Raw genomic sequence first — 21667 nt, forward strand, 5'->3', positions numbered from 1 at the left:
CTTGCAACAAAGCCCGTTGCCAACTGTGCCCACATATCTATTCAGGGAACACCATCACAGGGCCTAACAACATCAGCCACACTATCAGAGGCTCGTTCACCTGCACATCCACCAATGTGATATATGCCATCATGTGCCAGCAATGCCCCTCTGCCATGTACATTGGTCAAACTGGACAGTCTCTACGTAAAAGAATAAATGGACACAAATCAGATGTTAAGAATTATAACATTCATAAACCAGTCGGAGAACACTTCAATCTCTCTGGTCACGCAATCACAGACATGAGGGTCGCTATCTTAAAGCAAAAAAACTTCAAATCCAGACTCCAGCGAGAAACTGCTGAATTGGAATTCATTTGCAAATTGGATACTATTAATTTGGGCTTGAATAGAGACTGGGAGTGGCTAAGTCATTATGCAAGGTAGCCTATCTCCCCTTGTTTTTTTCCTACAACCCCCCCCCCCCAAGACGTTCTGGTTAAACTTGGATTATTGCTGTGCACATTGTAAGATGAGCTATTGCCAGCAGGAGAGTGAGTTTGTGTGTGTGGTTTTTGGAGGGGTGTGTGTGTGGGGGGGGTGGGGGGGGGTGGTGAGAAAACCTGGATTAGTGCTGGAAATGACCCACCTTGATTATCATGCGCATTATAAAGAGAGGTTTCAAAGAGGGATGGGCTATTACCAGCAGGAGAGTGAGTCTGTATGTGTGTCTGTGGGGGGGAGGGGAGAAGGGTGAGAAAACCTGGATTTGTGCTGGAAATGGCCCTCCCTGATGATCACTTTAGATAAGCTGTTACCAGCAGGACAGTGGGGTGGGAGGAAGTTTTGTTTCATGGTTTCTGTGTGTATATAATGTCTTCTGCAGTTTCCACGATATGCTATGCATCCGATGAAGTGAGCTGTAGCTCACGAAAGCTCATGCTCAAATAAACTGGTTAGTCTCTAAGGTGCCACAAGTACTCCTTTTCTTTTTTCTTTTTATGAATACAGACTAACACGGCTGTTACTCTGAAACTAATCAGGGCCAGAGTCTTAGCAACAGCCATACTTAGACATTATCAGAGATATGAGAACAAAGATGGTTTCGTGGTTAAGCTACTGGGCTGGGTCTCAGTTTTCAAATCATGACTTTGTCACAGGCTTCCTATGTGAGTTTGATTAAATCCCTTAATCTTTCTGCACCTCAGTTCCCTATCTGTAAACAGCGTAATACTACTTCCTTTCTTCTACCCTTTGTCTCTCTCATTGTCTATTTAGACTGTAAGCTTCTTGGGGCAGGTACTGACTCTTATTCTGTGTCTGTACAGTGCCTAGCACAATGGGGTCTGAGCCCAGTGGGGCCTCTAGGCACTACTTTAATACAAATCAATAACAACAACAATAACAAATGGAACTGCCATTAAGAGAGAAAAGCCAGTTAAAGAGTGGGCAAAAATAAAAAGTTTCAATTTACCCAAAATGAGTCGTGATACCACAGAAAAACCTCCAGATGAGCATGGCCTCTGCTTTTTAAAGAATATTCCAGGTTTATAAACCAAAAGAAAACTTAATTATATTTATCAGAGGCTTTTAAAAATGAAGAAAAGCAAGAATACTGTGCTGAACAAAATAGTGGGTGCTGGGTTCTTTTAAGGTTTGTAATTTTAACTTTAATCCCCAGTCATAGCTAAATCAAAAGGCCTTTAAGTTGTCTTCTTGAAATGGAGAGGGAGTTTAATGCTAGTGTCCAGTGGGAAGAAACTTATTTGGAAATTGTTCTGCAGCATAATTCTCTCTCTTGGTATGCCTTAAAAACAGACCCCTGCTAATTAGCAGGGTTGGAAGATATATCAATCAAGTTACCTACTTTGTAATAATCATATAATAGGCCGAGAGCAGCAGCACTGTCCTCATCTCCATTTATGCTCATCATAGCCTTGGTAGCTGCTGTTAGGGGATTTTCCAGGTATGACTTCCAGGCTTCATCTTCACTTGTGTAGGCTCGTCTGGTATTGAATGGTGTCTCATTTGGTACTAAGGCCACAAGGCGTTTGTTACTGTAAAAACACAAGGCACACAATGGTAATTCACCAGAGATTTTTCCTTTCAGATCTACAAACCACCTTACAATTTTCTATTGCATAATCTTTTCAAGAGAGGATGAGCAAAAAATAAGACAAAATGGAGTAAAATTGATCTAACAGTGTCAAGCCAAGACTGGGGTACCAAACTTGCTGTTAAAACATGCATCAATACTAGATAGATATCCTCAGACCTTAACGATATGTATCTATGCATCCAGAAGACTAAACTGGTGTGCATCTGCAGCCCGATGATTTGTGTGCATTGTTTTCCTCACTCTGTACAATGTATATTGGTGTATCTGTTAAAATAATTTTCAAATTGTTATAAAACAATAGGTAATATTGTTCCATTTAAGAAATATGCCTGTTTTATAGCAGAACTATTTTTCTCCCTTCTTGCTTATTTGGAAGGTAATTTGACAGTGATTTCAGATTGCCTTTCAATAATTGGGGCATCTCTTGTCCAATGGGGTGGAAGTTAGGAGACCTGGATTCTATTCCCACACCTGCCACTGACCTACTGCAGGCAAATCGTTTAACCTCTCTGAGCCTCAGGCATTGTATATGCAGGGGACTTCAGCCTCCAGTACAGCTGTAAACCCTTGCCATAGACAGGCGAAACCACTATAAGCTATGATTTGCACAAGTGTAGTTTGCCCTTTCTTGAAACTGGGATACACTGAACCTGTGTGAATCGTGGCGTTATAGTGGGTTTGCCCACAGACATCACGGGTTTGCATTGATGCAACTACACTGATGGCTGACTACCAAGAGCTGAAATCTCCATTGAAGACAAAGCCTCAGTTACTGGAAATGGAAATAACAATGACCACCTTTATAATCTGCTTTGTGATCCAACAGATAAACAGCTATATAAATGCAAAGTATTATAACTACACAAAAATCAGAAGTAACCCAGGAGGGAAGTGTTTTATCTGGATTGAAAGGCGGATAATCCCATTGTTCATTGGAAGCACTGAGTCAGTTTGATTGTTCAAACTATGCACCTGATTAAATCTTTTTTAAACATTTCCTTTTAAAAAAATGTATCAGCTCTCCGAGGAAGAATCAAATTGGATAAAAATGACTTAGAATTGAATGTGCTCTCTTCATATGCCAGCCTATTTACTTGACTAGCCTTCCTTGTGAAGTTTTTTTTAAAAAATTCCTTACAATCTTTTACATTTATGTAAAACTGCTCATTTTAGATGTGTTGGTTCTCCTCTAATTACCATTGGCCTAATCCTACAGTTCTTAAGTAGGAAAAACTTTAATTGAAGTTAGGGTATGTCTACACTGTGACGTTGTCGACAAAACTTTTGTCTTTCACGGGTACTTATAAAAAGCCCCCCCCCCCCCCCCGTGAAAGACAAAAGTTTTGCCGACGCAAGTGGCGGTGTGAATGCAGCTTTGTCGGCAGGAGCGCTCTCCTGCCGACAAAGCTACTGCCGCTCGCGGGGCTGGAAGTATTTTGTCTGCAAAAGTGCCGACAAAATACCGATAGAGAGCATTCACACACGCTGATTTTTAGCGACAAGGCTGTCACTAAAACCTGCGTAGTGTAGACAAGCCCTTAGTGTGACTTCTGTTAACACAAACGCTGTGCAATCTAGTCCTATATTTGAATTGAGAAATAGGAGACAATAAAGGTCAAACTGAATTCACAATCTAAATAAGTGCTTCCCTTCTCTTTACTCCCCTGGGATATGCCCTGAACCACAATTTTCCAGTTACAGTGAATCCTACTGTGAATTTACTCATAAGCACAAACTTCACATTGAACGCTACTGATGGTTGAACGGGCTTTGTAAAGTGCATTTTCTTGTTGAATAATTAAGGGATTTTGGGGGTAGAGATTATCGTCTCTCCAGAACACAGCACTGTTTGCATGTTACTTTGTTTAATGAAAAACAAAATAATCAGCCAGTACATGGGTCAAAATTTTATGAGCTGCAGGAGAGAGCATTTCATAACTTCATTACACAAATAACCAGAATAATGATCTCCGATTATTTTTTCCTTCTGGTTAAAAAATCTTGACTTTCAGATCCTCCTTTCTTTTTTGCACTGCCTTTCCACCATCATCTGGCCTTTTGCACTATTTTAGGGCTTCCCCCTCTCATTTCCATTTGTATAATTGGGTACCTACAGCTACAGTGAGGGAAAATAAAGCATTTATTTATAATACAAGAGATAGATGTAAGGAACTGCAAGGCCTGCTTTCCTTTTCAGCTTTGTATTGTTAGTGACCCGCAACTCAGGTTTGCAATAACCTCCTTCTTTGTGCTTAAGAGGTGATTGAAACCTTGTTCCCGCCCTGGAAGAGCCACTTCTCTCCAGCTAAGAGGTAATTATTCCCTTCAGATTCTTCTTTCCTAAACAAAGCTCTCCTTTAACTAAACACATGATGGTTTTATGACATGGGCAACTGCCCATTGTGAGCAGCATCAATACCACATACATTCTTCTCTGCAGTGATCTTAGCTCATAATCAAAAACTACAAACATTTACTCTTCTGTCCCTTGGAGCGCTTGCATTTGACAATCATAACTGACTTCATAGTGTGGGAGCTACAGGCTTATCGCAAGAATCACCTGTTTTAAATTTTAAATTTTGCGAATATAGACTAACGCGGCTACTACTCTGAAACCTGTTTGAAATTGTAACACGCTTATCTGGAGAAATGTTAAGACACCCAAACCAGAAGGAATCAGCCTCTAAGCACTCAGTCCTAGAGAGGACCCATCTTAAAGGGGTAAAAAAGGAGAGTTCTATAAGTGATATCATTTTGGAGGGCACTCAGACACTAAGGTGACAAGTGTAATTGAATTGCCTGTCAATAATTAAATAGCCTGGGGAGGTAAAAATTCATGGCAGTGGAGATCAGAAGACTAGGATTTACGGTCTTCCTTCAGATGGAATTGAACACATTTTCTCTGGACTCTATGCTTTCATATTTAAAAATAAAATGCCCGTCTCCTCTGGTTATAGAGATGGCCTGCAGCATGTAAACGAAAGCACTGTCATTTTATGGAGCTTGAAAACAAACTGAAACAGTAACACTAACAGAAATAATAACTTCTTCCCTACCCTGAGCCCTGCAGTCAGCTCACAGGAGGGTTAATGCTGAGACCTAATTATCACAAGTTAAGCACTGTGAAATCATTTCAACCAATTGATTGTTGTCAGAGGAGCTAGTCATGGGCAGAATGCGGTATTAGCCCTAGTCTACACTATAGAGTTAGGTCGACATAAGGTTACATTGACCTAACTCTGTAAGTGTCTAGACTACAGGGTTGCTGATGCTGATGTAAGTCCCCCATTACACCGACCTAATAATTCCACCTCCAGAAGAGGCATAGTGCTTAGGTCAATGTAGTTAGGGCAACACAGTGTCTGTGTAGACACTGCATTGCTTACATCGCCTGTCAGCACTGCACAGAACTCACCAATTTTTTGATGCGGAGGAAGGATGGGAGTGAGATGGAAGGAAGGGATACAAGCTTATGAAGAACAGCAAAACTATCACATTACTCATTGGCCAGGTTTAGTACAACAAAATGTTTACACACTGTAGCAAATTGGTCTCCATCATTGTATAAGCCTAGTCTGAGGCCTTGTGTACACAGGAAAGTTGCACAACTACAACCAAAGGTATGAATTTGAACCAATATACTTACACTGCTGCAAACCCCGATGTGAAAACTCTTATTGTAAAGGTCAACGGTGGGTTTTGCCAGTTTAGCTTAAGTAAACTTGGAATAGGTTTAAATTAAACTGAACTAGCACCTCCCCCTAAATAACTCATTTTGAGATAGAAAGTATGATTGCCACGCTTCCAGGATTGTCCTGGAGTCTCCATGAATTAAAGATTAATATTTAATTAAAGATTATGTCATGTGATGAAACCTCCAGGGAGACATCCAACCAAAATTGGCAATCCTAGTATTAGGCATCTGGAGTGGCACAAGGCATTATTAATAGCAATAGCATCCCCTTCCCATCCATGTGTCTGTCTCTCTCCCTTTCCCATATTTGATTTCCTATAAACTACTCCCCAGAGCATGGCCACCCGCATTGGGCGCACATGGAGTTCACAAATACCATGAGATTCAGAATGTCCATAGAAACTTCATGTCACAATAACATAATTCCCCTGTTAAGCACCAAAAGCTAGGCACAGGTTGAAGAGATTGGGGCAAATGTGGAGGGTTCACTCTAGTCTGTCCCATCATTGGGTTGTCCAGGCCACACTTTGCCCTCTGACTCTCCAAGAAATGCACACATCCAACATGCTTCAGATAAAGTTCCCTCATTCCTAGGATCTGGTTTCTGAAACATTAAAAGAACTAAACAGTTCACCTGGCCCTCCCAGGTACAAACCATTCCTTCCCTAATAGACAGGATTTCACAATCTCCTCTATCCCTCTAGGCTAAATTCTTTCTGCACGTGGGTCACGCTAGGCACTTTTGCAGGCTCCTTCCCCAATTCCTGGCATGACTTGCCTCTCCTCAAGCCCATTTGACATGATGTTGTTTATGACTCGTCTCTAGTACATTTTCCTTCCAGTTGGCAGAGCTGTGAATATGCTCTTCTGGTCTCCTTTGAGGGGGAGCAGAACACTGGTCTGAGGTGGTTGGGTATGTTGGTAAAGAAGAAAAGGTTGCCAATAGGTGTTCTCTGGCCACTGGTTGCACTGGCAGAGCAGAAAAGGCTATAATCAGGGGGGTTTAAATAACTGATTGAAATGACCAGGAAGAAAGTGTTGTGATGCACACTCTCTATGTGCACAGTCTATGTACAGTTCCTTTGTTTTCACTTTTGGCTGTACACCTGAACAGAGTTAAGTTCCTTTTCTTTTTTCTTGTTCTTGCCACTGGTACAGCTACATCAGTACATGGTGCACTGCTACCTACTCCTATTAACTTAGGTCAAGTGAACAGGTGTAAACCAGGACTGATGCATCTTGGTGCATCTTGCTCCAGGGCCCTGCAGTCTGCTCCATGTCAGCTGTACCGGAGCAAGGCCCAGTTTTGGGCCCCACACTACAATAAGATTGTGGAAAAATTGGAAAACGTCCAGCGGCGGGCAACAAAAATGATTAGGGGACTGGAACACATGACTTATGAGGAGAGGCTGAGGGAACTGGGATTGTTTAGTCTGCGGAAGAGAAGAATGAGGGGGGATTTGATAGCTGCTTTCAACTACCTGAAAGGGACTTCCAAAGAGGATGGATCTAGACTGTTCTCAGTGGTAGCTGATGACAGAACAAGGAGTAATGGTCTCAAGTTGCAGTGTGGGAGGTTTAGGTTTCAGAGTAACAGCCGTGTTAGTCTGTATTCGCAAAAAGAAAAGGAGTACTTGAGCTGTAGCTCACGAAAGCTTATGCTCAAATAAATTGGTTAGTCTCTAAGGTGCCACAAGTACTCCTTTTCTTTTTGAGGTTTAGGATGGATATTAGGAAAAACTTTTTCACTAGGAGGGTGGTGAAACACTGGAATACGTTACCTAGGGAGGTGGTGGAATCTCCTTCCTTAGATATTTTTAAGGTCAGGCTTGACAAAGCCCTGGCTGGGATGATTTAGTTGGGGATTGGTCCTGCTTTGAGCAGGGGGTTGGACTAGATGACCTCCTGAGGTCCCTTCCAACCCTGATATTCTATGATTCTAAGTCACCGTTTTCATTAATGTGTTTCCTCTACACCAAGAAGCTACACCAAGTGGCTAACCACCAGGCCTTTGAGTGGGGCTAGCTCGAGGGTTTCTGCTGCTCTAGGCAAACAGCCAATGTCCAACTCCTCCAGATTGGAGACACACACAGACGCAAATAGTTAGTGGACATTTTGTTGCTCCAGGCAACCACCTATTCTGTCTGTACCAGAGAGAGAGAGGCACAACTTCATGTGATTCTCCATCATTGTATGTCTTCTTGAACTTTCTTACCCCTTGGATCTATTGTGTGGTCTGAGTGGAGTTTGACTTATTCAGTGGGGTTTTGTTTGGCAAGTTGTTAGGCCTCTTAACATTGCCAGTGTTGCCAGGGAGTGGGTGGAAGAGAGTGGTTGTTGTGTGTTGGGAAAGAGGAGCTGCTCTGCTTAGGGCTTGTCTACATCTGAATTATAGCAGTTGGAGTTATGTCACATTAAAGTGCCTTGCATCCACAAACAAGATTATTTTGTTCTTGCGAATCATCTGTTGTTTTAATGTGTGCTATTAAGCCTGCTTTGGAAGCAGACTTACTGAGATGTGGGATGAATTTACCCACAACAAAGTAGGTGTGGCTGAATCCCCATCCCTAAGCAACTGTTGCTCATCTACCAAGTCCTCCTACTGGTATCCCACATTGCTTTGCTGGGCACCTGGGTTAGCCCATCTGTCTACCTGTGTGTCCTTTACTACTCCATGGTCATCCCGACCAGATGTCACCTTCTTGTTTAAATGCTAGCACACAGCCAAGTTCTGTCCTTTGTGAACCCAGCTTGTGGGGCGTTCACATACCTGTGTCATACTCCTGATTGTTAAAGAGTCATGCCTTTTGCTTCAGTGTGGCCTCATGCTGAGGGCCTGGACTTCATTGCCTTCTGAAATCTAGCCACCACAATGCACATATGGCTGTCCAAACAAATGAAGGAAAAGGGTACAATTGGGACCTAAGCAGTGCCACAACAAGGAACTCTGGCTAGGTTAAGAGCATGCAGGACAATAATAGGACCTCTGGGAGAGCTCACAGAGTCTGCAGTTTCTCTGATGAGTTGGACTGTATATTTATGAGAGATCCCACAACTCAACCACTGCATTTTGTGGACACCACCAATGACACACCTGCAACCGTCAACCATGATGAAGACCAGGAGGAGAATGACAATGAAATCCCTGATCTCATTGGGCCAGTGAACTAAGAAGCAGACACAGTCCTGGAGACCCAGGAACTGCCTGAATCACATCTGGAGAAACCATGTGGATCATGGGCAGAGCCCCAATCTGTGGAGAGGACCATTTCCAGTTATTATTCTATGATATATCAAACAGCTTAGTTCCACGGACCATCCAAGTGTCACTCAGTTGGTCTATCCTAGCCCCATGCATCTGTTGCTCAAAATGGTGGCCACACTAGAGAGAGTGTACAAACTGGTGTGTCCTTTGCATCAATTAAAAAATAAAAACAAAACAAAAAACACAACAAGCCTTAAGCTTGCTGTGTCCTGTCCACCCTCTCAACCTCCACACTGCAGTGTCTATTGCTCTCTCTCCTGCCTGGTCTTTCTTCTTCCCCCACCCCCCAGCCAAGATGGCAGCACCACATGGGTTAAAAAGAAGATGGTGTAAAGTAAAAGCATTTTTATTATAGTGGCAGACACAGAAAAGAAAAACACTGGAATCATGTATCTTGCTCACAGTTTTGTTAATGCCCTCAGCTTTTAGCCAACGCGCACTATTCTGAGGTAAATCAGAAAAGTAATGGGACATAAATATTTCCAAAAATAACCTTATTGTAAGGCACTGTAAGGATTTCAGCTCCCTTTGGGCTACTGCAGCATTCTATTTATTTTACAGGGCACTTTGTGCTGAGTCATGGGTGTTTTAAAAACAGAACCTGAGCCAAAGAGAGTGTTCTGCTTTGGCAAGAAGATTGCACAGCAATGCAGCTCTTCTCTCACTGCCCACAGTTTGTGGCTCCTTATTAGTTGTACCCCAGTTCTGTGGGCACCACCCTGATAAACAGCAGCACAGCATATTGTTTCTGCTTTGCCCATGGCCTTTTTGAACAGAATCCTTCTCTGCCTTTTGGTGACATGCCTCAAAGTAACATCCCCCAGAGTAAGGACAGCCTGCAGAGGTGCTTGTGTAGTTACTCCCCTGCCCAGGGCTCTGGCCACCGCTACCGCCCAGGACCCTTCAAACTGTTGCCAGAGCCCCTGCCTGCCGCTGTTATCCTGGGGAGGGGGAAGGAGGCACTTGCCGGTACAGGGTGGGCCGGGGCTGGCTCTGACCCCCCCAGCCCAGCCCCCTTCCGCCCGAGGCCCCGCCCCTTCCGGGGGCCAGAGTCGGCCCCAGCCCAGCCCCGTACCTGTAAGTCCCTAGACTTACTTTCACCCCTGCCTAAGCCATAGCCTATGCACCTATGCAGCCTTCTACCTCTGAAACCTCCACATTTTGCGACACACCATTCACTGCAACAATGCCAGGAAAGAGGTCTTTTTCTAGGCAGTCTGTGGCACAAGACAAAGAAAATCATGGTCCATGAGACACAGCGAGATTTCCTTCTACCATCATCCCATATTCCAAGATGCAGAGAGCAGTACTGAGTGCCTTACGTATATACATTTATGACTTTGAAAGCACAAACTTATTTGCACACTATACTTTATAACTTAAAGGTTTCTAAAGTGTTTTTCAATTTACACAATCTTATGAAGCTTGAATACTTTTTTACTGATCACAACTTTCAAATTTGTGTATTTGTTATTTATTATAAAAATTATTGAAAATGTCTTTGCATGGTTTTGCATCTAGAACAATTCATGAAAATGCATATGTCCACTGACTTAATTCATAAGAATGCCCACTTTCACATGCACTATGATAAAATCCATCCATACTCTATGTTAAAAATTCCCACATACAGTATACTAGAATCCCTATATGCAGAATGTCAAAAGCTAGCAGCACTGAACATACACATTAATACGAGCATAGTGATCCTGATTTAAGCTGTATACATAAGAACGGCCATATTGGGTCAGACCAAAGATCAATCTAGCCCGGTATCCTGTCTTCCAACAGTGGCCAATGTTAGGTGCTTCAGAGGGAATGAACAGAACAGGCAATCATCAAGTGATCCATCCCATCGCCCATTCCCAGCTTCTGGCAAACAGAGGAGAGGGACACCATCCCTGTCCATCCTGGCTAATAGCCATTCATGGACCTATCCTCCAGGAACTTATCTAATTCTTTTTGAACCCTGTTATAGACTTGGCTTTCACAAAATCTTCTGCCAGAGTTCCATACGTTGACTGTATGTTGTGTGAAGAAATACTTGCTTTTGTTTGTTTTAAACCTGTTGCCTATTAATTTCATTTGGTGACCCCTAGTTCTTGTGTTATGAGGAGTAAATAACACTTCCTTATTTACTTTCTCCACACCAGTCATGATTTTATAGATCTCTATCATACCCCCCTTAGTTGTCTCTTTTTCAAGCTGAAAAGTCCCAGTTATAGTAATCTCCCCTCATATGGAAGCTGTTCCATACCCCTAATCATTTTTGTTGCCCTTTTCTGAACCTTTTCCAATTCCAGTATATTCTTTTTGATATGGAGCAACCAGATCTGCACACAGTACTCTAGATGTGGGCGTACCATGGATTTATATAGAGGCAATATGATATACAAAAGCATAAACTTTGTTCACAAGTGACCCTTAGCCTCATAGTAGGAACATAATGCATCGTGGACTGTGCCCCCTCAGTAGCTGCAGCATTTCACAGAGGCATCTTCTCTGGCTGTTGAAAATGTTCACCAAGTGTGCCAACCTCCTCCTCCCATCCATCTGCAAAGCTCTCTCCCTTGCTCTCACAAAGGCTGCGCAAAAACACAGCAAGCAGCTGTCATAAGTAGCAGCTATTTCTCATCAGCCTCTAGCCTAGACATGAAACCCTTCTATCTATCTATCAATCTCCAAAATGCACACTCCATTGTCATTCTGCAACACTCAAGGTATAGCTGATGGAGTGTCCACCCCACACAAGGCCCGATAGGGTAAATTAGGCCAATTATTGTATAGGCCACACCTGGAGAAGAGCCAGGGAGTGCTAAGGCCTAATTTGCTGATGAAGTCCAGCTGGAGGAGGAGCTGTCCTGGCTTTATGAAGCAGGGAAGCTAGCAACAGATGAGGGTTGATGGGAAAGGCTGCAGTCACTCCCTGGAAGGAGGGAGGAGTGTTTGGAGGCTGCAGAGACATATAGCCTGCACTTGCTTCCTGGGAGGAGGAAGTGGTGAAGCTGACAGATCCAGAGAAGGAGGGGAGAACCAGAAGGTTAGGAAAGGGCTCAGGGAAATGCAGCAAGGTATGGGGTGGAACAGGCCTTGACTGCTGAATAGAGGGTCCCTGAGCCGGAACCCAAAGTAGAGGGTGGGCCTGGGTTCCCCAACCAGCCATTAGGGAAGTGGCAGTGGCAGGGCAGTGAACAGGAAAACTGCCTGAGCCTGTTGTGAGAAGAGACTTTCCTACCCCAGGAAAGGGAAACCACCTAGTGACCTCATTGGAGGGCCGAGTCACAAAGGGGAGGCTGCAGTTTCTGGAGCAAGAGGGACTGCACGATGAGACAGGATGGGTGAAGACACCACTGGAAGGGGGCACAGCACTTGGCAGAGCTAATCCCCAGGATGGCCAGTAAGAGGCGCCACCAGCAGTGAGTGCACCCTCTCACAGTATAGTTAAACAGTTTCTTTCTCCTATCCAAGTATAGAGTAAAAGGCTTCAAAAGCCAGGGGAGCATATGGTAAAGCTGAGTGTCTAGAATGACTGGTGGAATCTTGTCCCTTGCACCAACAGAAGTTGGTCCAATAAAAGATATTACCTGGTCGCTCTCATATCCCAGGACCAACATGGCTACAATGACAGGTTTCAGAGTAACAGCCGTGTTAGTCTGTATTTGCAAAAAGAAAAGGAGTACTTGTGGCACCTTAGAGACTAACCAATTTATTTGAGCATGAGCATGATGCATCCGATGAAGTGAGCTGTAGCTCACGAAAGCTCATGCTCAAATGAATTGGTTAGTCTCTAAGATGCCACAAGTACTCCTTTTCTCATGGCTACAGTGACACTGTAAACACCATCAATGTCCATTGACATCATGGGAGCAAAAACTCCATTTCTCATTGCAGGAAAAAACTCCAGAGATTCTAAAGATCCCGGCATCATGGACCTTTCCAGACCATCCAATGTCAATATTAGTGAATTGTTGACAGTGATCAACTAGGCTTTGTGGAACCATCAAGAAATATCCCTTCCTGTTGATTAACTCCAAGGCTGGAGGGTGAGGAGGCAAAGAATAAACACACAGGTCGTATCAATGTGCGCAGCACAATTTGGGAACCCCAAACCATGCAAACCCATCAATAACCTCCTGTGCATAGCCCAGACTGATGCCCAGGACCGTACACATCTCCACGACAATAGCCCAGACAGTTGATTTAACGACACCAAACTGCTTAGCTACTGACCAGTAGCAATCAATGGTTGTGAGCTTCCAGACAGCAGTGGCCATGCGCGTCTCCACTCTGACAAAAGCTCTCGTGTTGGTGTTCTGCCACTGCAGCTCCAGCTCTATCCAGATTTCTAGGAAAGTAACTTTTGATATCTCGAAGATATATCGCTGCTGTTAGTCATCCCAGGTCTGCATCATTATCCTGTCTCACCAGTAAGTGCTATCTGTCTGCTCCCAAAAGCAGCTCTACATCAAGCGAAGCCACCCCAGGACGACATCTAGGAGAAACGTCTGTTCAATGTCATCCTCCTCAACATGGCCTCTGTTGCCCTGGTTCTAAAGAATACTGGATGAATTTAGATGGTGATGAATATAGTGCTCTCATATGTATCCTCTATGATGCCTGACAGTGCTTTGAAAATGGTGCTGGCTAGCTCGCAAAAGCCAGGTGGCTGATGGGATGAAATATGAGAAATCATGGTAATTATTTAGTTTGTCCCTCAGCCCCACAATTCCATTGCCTACCAATAGATACCCCACAATGCACAGTGCGAAAAATCCCAGAATGCATACAGCACAGCCACAGAGCAATGCACCATGGGATGGCTGACCAGAATGCTGAGCGTTTATTTAGAAACAAAACAGTGCTGTGTGGCCGCAAGGACACAAGGTGAAAGTACATAAACTACAGGATAACAGTGTGGTGTACATAAACCGCTTGCACAACAGTTATTGCAGATCACTTAATGAAGATCACTTAATGCGGATACACAAAATCTGCCACAAGTTTCAAGTACAGACGTGCCCTTCTTGAGAGTTTCTCTGATATGCTGATTCTTGTTATGTGCTGTTGTGTAGTTGCTTTCTAGATGGATATGAGTAAATGTGTAGTTCAACAAACCTTTCACATTTACAACTGCATTTCAAATAAATATTTTATTCAAATGATACAATATGATGCAAGTAGGCTGAGACACAAGCTCAGAACTGGATATGATCTATGTGGCAGCTTGTAGCAGCTGTTAAATAAGTCACCAAACTTCTAGGCTGCGGGCAACATGCCACTATATAGAAGTGTGAAAAGATACAAAATGAGGGCTTGTCTCAACACAGACATTGTGCCAGTTTAATTTAATTTGGTTTAGTTAAACCAGTGCAATTTTTGTGTGTGGATTCCCTTACATCACTTTAAAACTGATTAGATCAGTTTAGCTTGTGCTTGTAAATTTTACAGATGTGTGAAGCTGATATAAACTAGATTTAAACCAAGGGTACACACACAAATTGCACAGGTTTAATTAAATCAGTATAAAAATCATATTTAGTTAAAACCGGTACAACTTTGTCTGTGGCTGGGACCTTAGTTAAGGTACAAGGAAAGCCCTGCTTGAGTGACATGTAGTTAAAGGGAGGACACATTCTGAACAAATTTGAGAGTGTGGGTAAATAGCAACAAAAATTCTCTTTTGTGATAGGCCCAGTTCACAACTTTAAGATCCAGATCTAAATTTTCTCCGAGTTTGAGAGTGTTTGAAACTGGAGTTCTAGTTTGTGTCCATTACAGAAATAAGCATAAGCCACAAAGTTCTGATCATTGTCCTGACCTTCCTAGAACTTGAAGAGATTTGAATTGAGAATTCTAGCTCAGCCCAAACTCGACTCACATTATATTTTTGTGGGCAGGAGGTGAATAATAAAATATACCACCGTCTCATCGTGACTTTTTAATTTATTGAATAGATACGTTAGAATCCAGAGAACTTGTCCCAGAAATTACAGTTTAATAGCCAGTAAAATCAGGGCTTCAATTAGATGGCAGTGTCCAAAGTTATAAAGAAACATAAGAATTTCCGTTCTCAAATAAGAAAAAGGTCTATCTAGTCAGATGGATGTGTCTCTAGTAATGGACAATACTAAAGCTTCAGAGGAAGACATAAAGTCCTTGTAATACACTTCACCCCAACCCTGAAAACATGTATGCACACAAATAACTTCAAAGTAGAGTAAAATACAAGTGTTTAGACTACTTGGAAACTACAGGTAAGAAGATACCAGGCCCAATCGGCAGTTCTTCCTCAATCAAACAACACTCCCATTGAACATAATGGGAGTTTGCCTACTAAGGAGTGCTAGTTTGGGACTCTTTTGTAATTCTAGGTAATTTTTTCTTTTTCGGTATAATGACAAATCTCAACAAGATCAAACATGCTGAATGACTAAAAGCAATTATATTGCCTACACTAATCTCTGAGGCAAAGTAAAGTATATTGCAAACATGGATATGTTATTAAATGTGTCAACGTCAGCTACAGAAAAGTATTTGACACAGAAAGGAAGGATAAAAAATATATAGTAAAACCTGAACTAAGGTCCACCTCTAATAATCAGTTTCCTGTCTTAAGCAAAGACTTTAAAGTATCTCTGTGGTTTCAAATACAGTTTTGTTTGACTTAGTTAAAAACAATTTCTATTATGCAACCAATTTTTGTTGACCTTTGGGTAGTTACAGAAGGAAGGTTTCACTGTATTAAGTGGGACAAGATTATGTGGCATATCTTCAAAGAACTGGAGGACTTTCTGGATTTGCACTGTGGTCTTGATTCAAGGCCTAATTAAATCAACAGGAATATTTCCCTTTATTTAAATGGGCTTTGTATCAGGACCTGTATTCGGGTCCGTCTCTGTATTTTGATTCTTTTGACAGGAAATATCATATGAGATTGTTTAATAGACCTCTCTGTGCAGGTGGCCCCCCAGCACTTCTTTAATCTCCAAGTAGCAATGACAAAGCTTCTTGGACTTGCTGCATTTTAAGGCTTGTTCCTGCAGCTCTGGTTCACTCAACACTCTCACTGAAGTTAATAGGAATGCAATAATTATAGCATCAGCAATGCAGATCATTAAAGAGACTTTCTATTCTGAAGATGAAACAATCATATGGAAAGCACAAATGCAATAGTCCTAACCTCTTTTGAGCCACGACTTCTCACAATGGAAAAGGGGCATATTATCATAAAATCTTAGTTTATTTCAAACATAAAATAGATACATTCTTCTACTAGGGACAGAATTGCATTCTACTACTACTAGGGAAAATAGCAAGTCTGTAAGTGAGTCTCTCATTTGAGGCAATAGTTATTAGGAATATATTCACAAATTACAGGAATGTTGCAATATTTGATTTCTCCACAGTTCAAACACTCTTAATATGGTTTAATTAGTCACTCTTTCAGAAGGAAGATTTATCTTCCTCTTTACATATTTGATATTGTTAGAGAAAAGAAGGATTGTGTACCGAATCTGCTGGGAGATCAGAGCTAGTTAGTTATTGTTGTTGGCTGTTCTCTGCTGATTAGCTGTTACTCTTCCAGTCATTGATTAGAAGCCTATCATATAGATTCCAAAGCCAGCAGGGACCACTGTGATTATCGAAGTCGACCTCCTTTGTAGCACAGACCATAGCATGTCCCCACAATAATTCCTATGGAGTATCTTTTGGAAAAACATCTAATGTTTATTTTAAAATTGCCAATGATGGAGATTCCATCATAACCCTTGGTAAATGTTCCAATGCTTAATTACCCTCACTGTTAAAAATGTATACCTTATTTCCAATCCAAATTTGTCTCACTTCCATTTCCAGCCATTGGATTGTTATACCTTTCTCTGTTATACTGAAGAGCCCATTACCAAAGAGTTGTTTCCTATGTAGGTACTTATAGACTGTAATCAAGTCACAGCTTAACCTTCTCTATGTTAAACTAAATAGATTGAGCTCTTTGAGTCTATCACTTTAAGGCGTGTTTTCTATTCCTTTAGAGAGACAAGGTGGGTGAGGTAATATCTTTTATTGAACCAACTTCTGTTGGTGAGAGAGAGAAGCTTTCGAGCTTACACAGAGCTCTTTGTCTCTCTCACCAACAGAAGTTGGTCCAATAAGAGATATGACCTCGCCTACCTTGTCTCGCTAATATCCTGGGACCAACACAACTACAACAATACTTCTAACCCTTTATCATTGTTATGGCTCTTCTCTGAACCCCCTCCATTTATAACATCCTTCTTGAATTGTGGACACCGGAACTGGACACAGTGTTCCAGCAGTGGTCCTACCAGTACCGAATACAGAGGTAAAATAATGTCTTTATTTCTATTCAAGATTCGCTTGTTTATGCATCCAAGGATTGCATTAGCCCTTTTGGGATGTCACTCTGGGAGCTCATGTTCAGCTGATTTCATCTACCATTACCCTCAAATCGTATTTAGCCACTGCTTTTTCAGAGGGGCATTAGTAAGCTAATGGATTCATACAGTGGTGAATCCCAGAATCTTGGTGAATGTTTGCAAGTTTTATTTTGAGCAATATAAGACAGCCCAGACCATCTTCTCCATGACTACTGGAGAACATGATACAAGCAAAGGACTCTCCAGTAGTGCACTGAATTGATATTTTTCAAAAGACATCTAGTGTCAACTGGTTTCAGGTGATTTCACATTCAGATACTCCATCCATAGCAATGGTGATGAGCTTTTTAATGTGGCCAGGATAAGAGCACATCCCCACCGGCCTGCCTCCACAATCCTTCCCCAGTGCAGAGAGGGCAGGTGACCATTCCAATCAAGGTTTCTTCTTTCTTCAGCAGTAACAACTGGCTTTCAGAAGTATTCCCTCCATATTTGAGCTTTCATTTTAGGTGGGGCCCTCAGTCTCCAGCCCTATGAAGGGGCACAGGTGTAACAATAAAATATGCCTTAGATTATAATTAAGGCTACGTTTTATTCACGGGTATTTTTAGTAAAAGTGATGGACAGGTCACAGGCAGTAAACAAAAATTCACGGCCTGTGACCAGTCCATGACTTTTACTATATACCCCGAACTAAAACTTGGGCCAAGGCTGTGGGTGCTTGGGGGGCAGGGAAGGGGAGGCAGTCCGGGGGAGCCGCAGGTGATGTGGGATGGCCTAGAACCCCCACTAGTGCTGGGGGAGAGGTGGGTGATGGCATGCAGCCCAACACCCCCGCTGGTGCTGGGAAGGGGACAGGTGGTGGGCAGTCCGGGACCCCCGCTGGTGCTGGGAGGGAGGGTCTGGTGGTGGGCACAGCCCAGGATCTGCACTGGTGCTAGGGGGGAGGGGACAGTAGGACCCCTGCTGGGAGGGAGGGAGGGAACGGTTGGCAGAGCTGGCAGGCTCCCTACCTGGCCCCTCTGCCTAGAAGCTGCAGGGACATGCCAGTGGGAGCCAGGGAGCCCTCCCCATCCCCCAGGTAAGCACCTCCATGCACCCCAACCCCCTGCCCTAGCCCTGAGCCCCCTCCCACAAACCCAAACTGCTGCTGCTGGCCCAGACACTGCCTGAGCCAGCACCAACTGCTGCAGAAGTCACGGAGATCACGGAACATCACGGAATCCGTGACTTCCATGATCTCCGTGACAGACAAGCAACCTTAATCATAATGTGTCTGTATTAACTAACTTTATTCTTAACAAGCAAATCTATGTTTGAAAATTCTGTACATTCTTCAGAATAGCAACCATTCATCTGCTTGCTTCCGTGACACAAAGTCAGAGACTTTTCAAGGGACACTGAAATAGATAAGAGCAACATTTTGAAAAATGCAGGTACTGAACACCTGCACCTCTCATTGGCTTCTCTTGGAGTTGCTGGATGCTCACCACTTGAAAATCAGGCCCAACTATGTCTTACACAGGGCATTCAAAACTAGTGGATACCTTTGAAAATATAGCCTAAATAAATATTTAATAGATGAGTAACAGATAATCTTATATAGTAGAACCTCAGAGTTACAAACACCAGAGTTACAAGCTGACTGGTCAACCACACACCTCATTTGGAACCAGAACTACGCAATCAGGCAACAGCAGAGACCAAAACAAAAGCAAATACAGTACAGCATTGTGTTAAAAGTAAACTACTAAAAAAATAAAGAGAAAGTTTAAAAAAAAAGATTTGACAAGGTAAGGGAACTAACTGTTTCTGCACCTGTTTCCTTTAAATTCATATGGTTAAAAGCAGCATTTTTCTTCTGCATAGTAAAGTTTCAAAGGAGTATTAAGCCAATGTTTAGTAGTAAACTTCTGAAAGAACAACCATAATGTTTTGTTCAGAGTTACGAATATTTCAGAGTTACGAAGAAAACCTCCATTCCCGAGGTGTTCGTAACTCTGAGGTTCTACTGTAACAGCTCGAGACCAATTTAAGACTTGGGCCTTATATGGAAAGGATTACAACTTGCCAGGAGAGAGATTCAGCAGATCAGAAATAAAGGCTGAGATAATCATACTGTTAAACTTCCTAACTTAACTATGACAAAGGGAACAAATAAAACAAAATACCCTTAGATACAATCACTCAGGAAGGAACATGAGAAGGTCTTTCTGCTAAGCTGTAAAGAGTGCAAGGAAAGCTTCAGACATCCAAACCATGAAATACTAAACTATACACCATCAGTCTGCCCAGCTCTAGGGTTGGCACAAAGACAAAGGGGAGGCAGCTTGTCTCCCCAGTTCAAGGGCTGCTGGGGCTGTATCAGGCCCCAGTCTAGTGCTACAGTCCTTATGGGCTTTGGGGCAGAAGGCTATAACTAGGGCACCAGGGGGACCCAGCTCTGCCTCCACCTGCCCCAGGCCCTTTCTAGCAGGGGCTGTGTGCCTGGCCAAAGGGAACACTGCACGAATGGTATTCATCATGCCTGCCTTATATTTGGCCTACAGCCCTGCTGCACTGGCTATGGAGTAATAGGGCAACAATTAATCTGCCCCTATGAACCAGTTAAATCCCATGAAAACTGAGGCCAGCATTATTCAGTATCACTAGTGCACTTAATATCACTGGTCTGAAGATCTAGGAATTATATATTAAATTATATATTCTGCAGCAAGAAAATATTAATACTAAAAGGTTTTAATTTATTAATGTAGAGGAAAATCCTGGAATCTGTGCACAGTGCAAATAAAGACACTGTGCAAAGGGGTGCTCCATGGCAGCTGGGGGAACAGAAATCCCCCCCAGGCCACACAGCAACCACTGCTGTTGGCCCTTCTGGCTGGGAAAAGTATGTGTACTGTTTCTTTAAATCTGCAGAAGGAAGCCAGGTAGGACAGGATCTAGACAGAAGGGTACAATGAAGCAGAGAGAGAGAGAAAATTTTCAGGAATAATACTGGGTTTTTTTCTTCTTGTAAAAATGTTTCTTGTTCATTGTTAGAATCAAATGACTGATTATTTACTGTTATCACATGACTGCTGATATACACCTTCCCTTAAGAGAGAGTAGCTACTGGAGCCACATAGAATAGTTGTGAATCCACTGGATCCACTTCTCCCACTAAACTCAATTGAACACTGAGGTGCCTGATGTGTCCAAGTCGCTGTGCTGCAGAGATTCTGTAGACCCTCTGCATGGGCCATGCAAATCCTACACATAAGAACGGCCATACTGGGTCAGACCAAAGGTCCATCTAGCCCAGTATCCTGTCTTCCGACAGTGGCCAATGCCAGGTGCCCCAGAGGGAATGAACAGAACAGGTAATTATCAAGTGATCCGTCCCCTGTCGCCCATTCCTAGCTTCTGGCAAACAGAGGCTAGGGACACCATCCACTGCCCATCCTGGTTAACAACAATTGATGGACCTATGCTCCATGAACTTATCTAGTTCTTTTTTGAACCCTGTTATAGTCTGGCCTTCACAACATCCTCTGGCAAGGAGTTCCACAGGTTGACTGCATTGTGTGAAAAAATATTTCCTTTTGTTTGTTTTAAACCTGCTGCCTATTAATTTCATTTGGTGACCCCTAGTTCTTGTGTTAAGAGAAGGAGTAAATAACACTTCCTTATTTACTTTAATGTAACAGCCGTGTTAGTCTGTATTCGCAAAAAGAAAAGGAGTACTTGTGGCACCTTAGAGACTAACCAATTTATTTGAGCATGAGCTTTCGTGAGCTACAGCTCACTTCATTGGATGCAGTGAGCTGTAGCTCACGAAAGCTCATGCTCAAATAAATTGGTTAGTCTCTAAGGTGCCACAAGTACTCCTTTTCTTTTTGCTTATTTACTTTATCCACCCCCGTCATGATTTTATAGATCTCTATCAGATCCCCCCTTAGTCATCTTTTTTCCAAGCTGAAAAGTTCCATTCTTATTAATCTCTCCTCATATGGCAGACACGCCATACCCCTATTCATTTTTATTGCCCTTTTCTAAACCTTTTCGAATTCCAGTATATCTTTTTTGAGATGGGGCAACCACATCTGCACACAGTATTCAAGATGTGGGAATACCATGGATTTATATAGAGGCAATATGATATTTTCTATCTTATTATCAAACCCTTTCTTAATAATTACCAACATTCTGTTCACTTTTTTGACTGCT

At 42.7% G+C, this 21667-nt stretch overlaps 1 protein-coding gene across 1 annotated transcript in view; it reads right to left on the bottom strand.

Annotated features, from left to right (window-relative positions):
- The window catches only part of GRHL2 (grainyhead like transcription factor 2), a 104449-nt gene that overhangs the window by 77638 nt on the left and 5144 nt on the right, over positions 1-21667 (bottom strand). The window contains exon 2 of the mRNA XM_074944016.1: positions 1849-2038. Within this exon, the coding sequence (XP_074800117.1) occupies positions 1849-2038 (190 nt within the window). The remainder of the gene's footprint in view (positions 1-1848; positions 2039-21667) is intronic.

The sequence above is a fragment of the Natator depressus genome, chromosome 2 (genome assembly GCF_965152275.1).
Source record: "Natator depressus isolate rNatDep1 chromosome 2, rNatDep2.hap1, whole genome shotgun sequence".
NCBI lineage: Eukaryota > Metazoa > Chordata > Testudines > Cheloniidae > Natator > Natator depressus.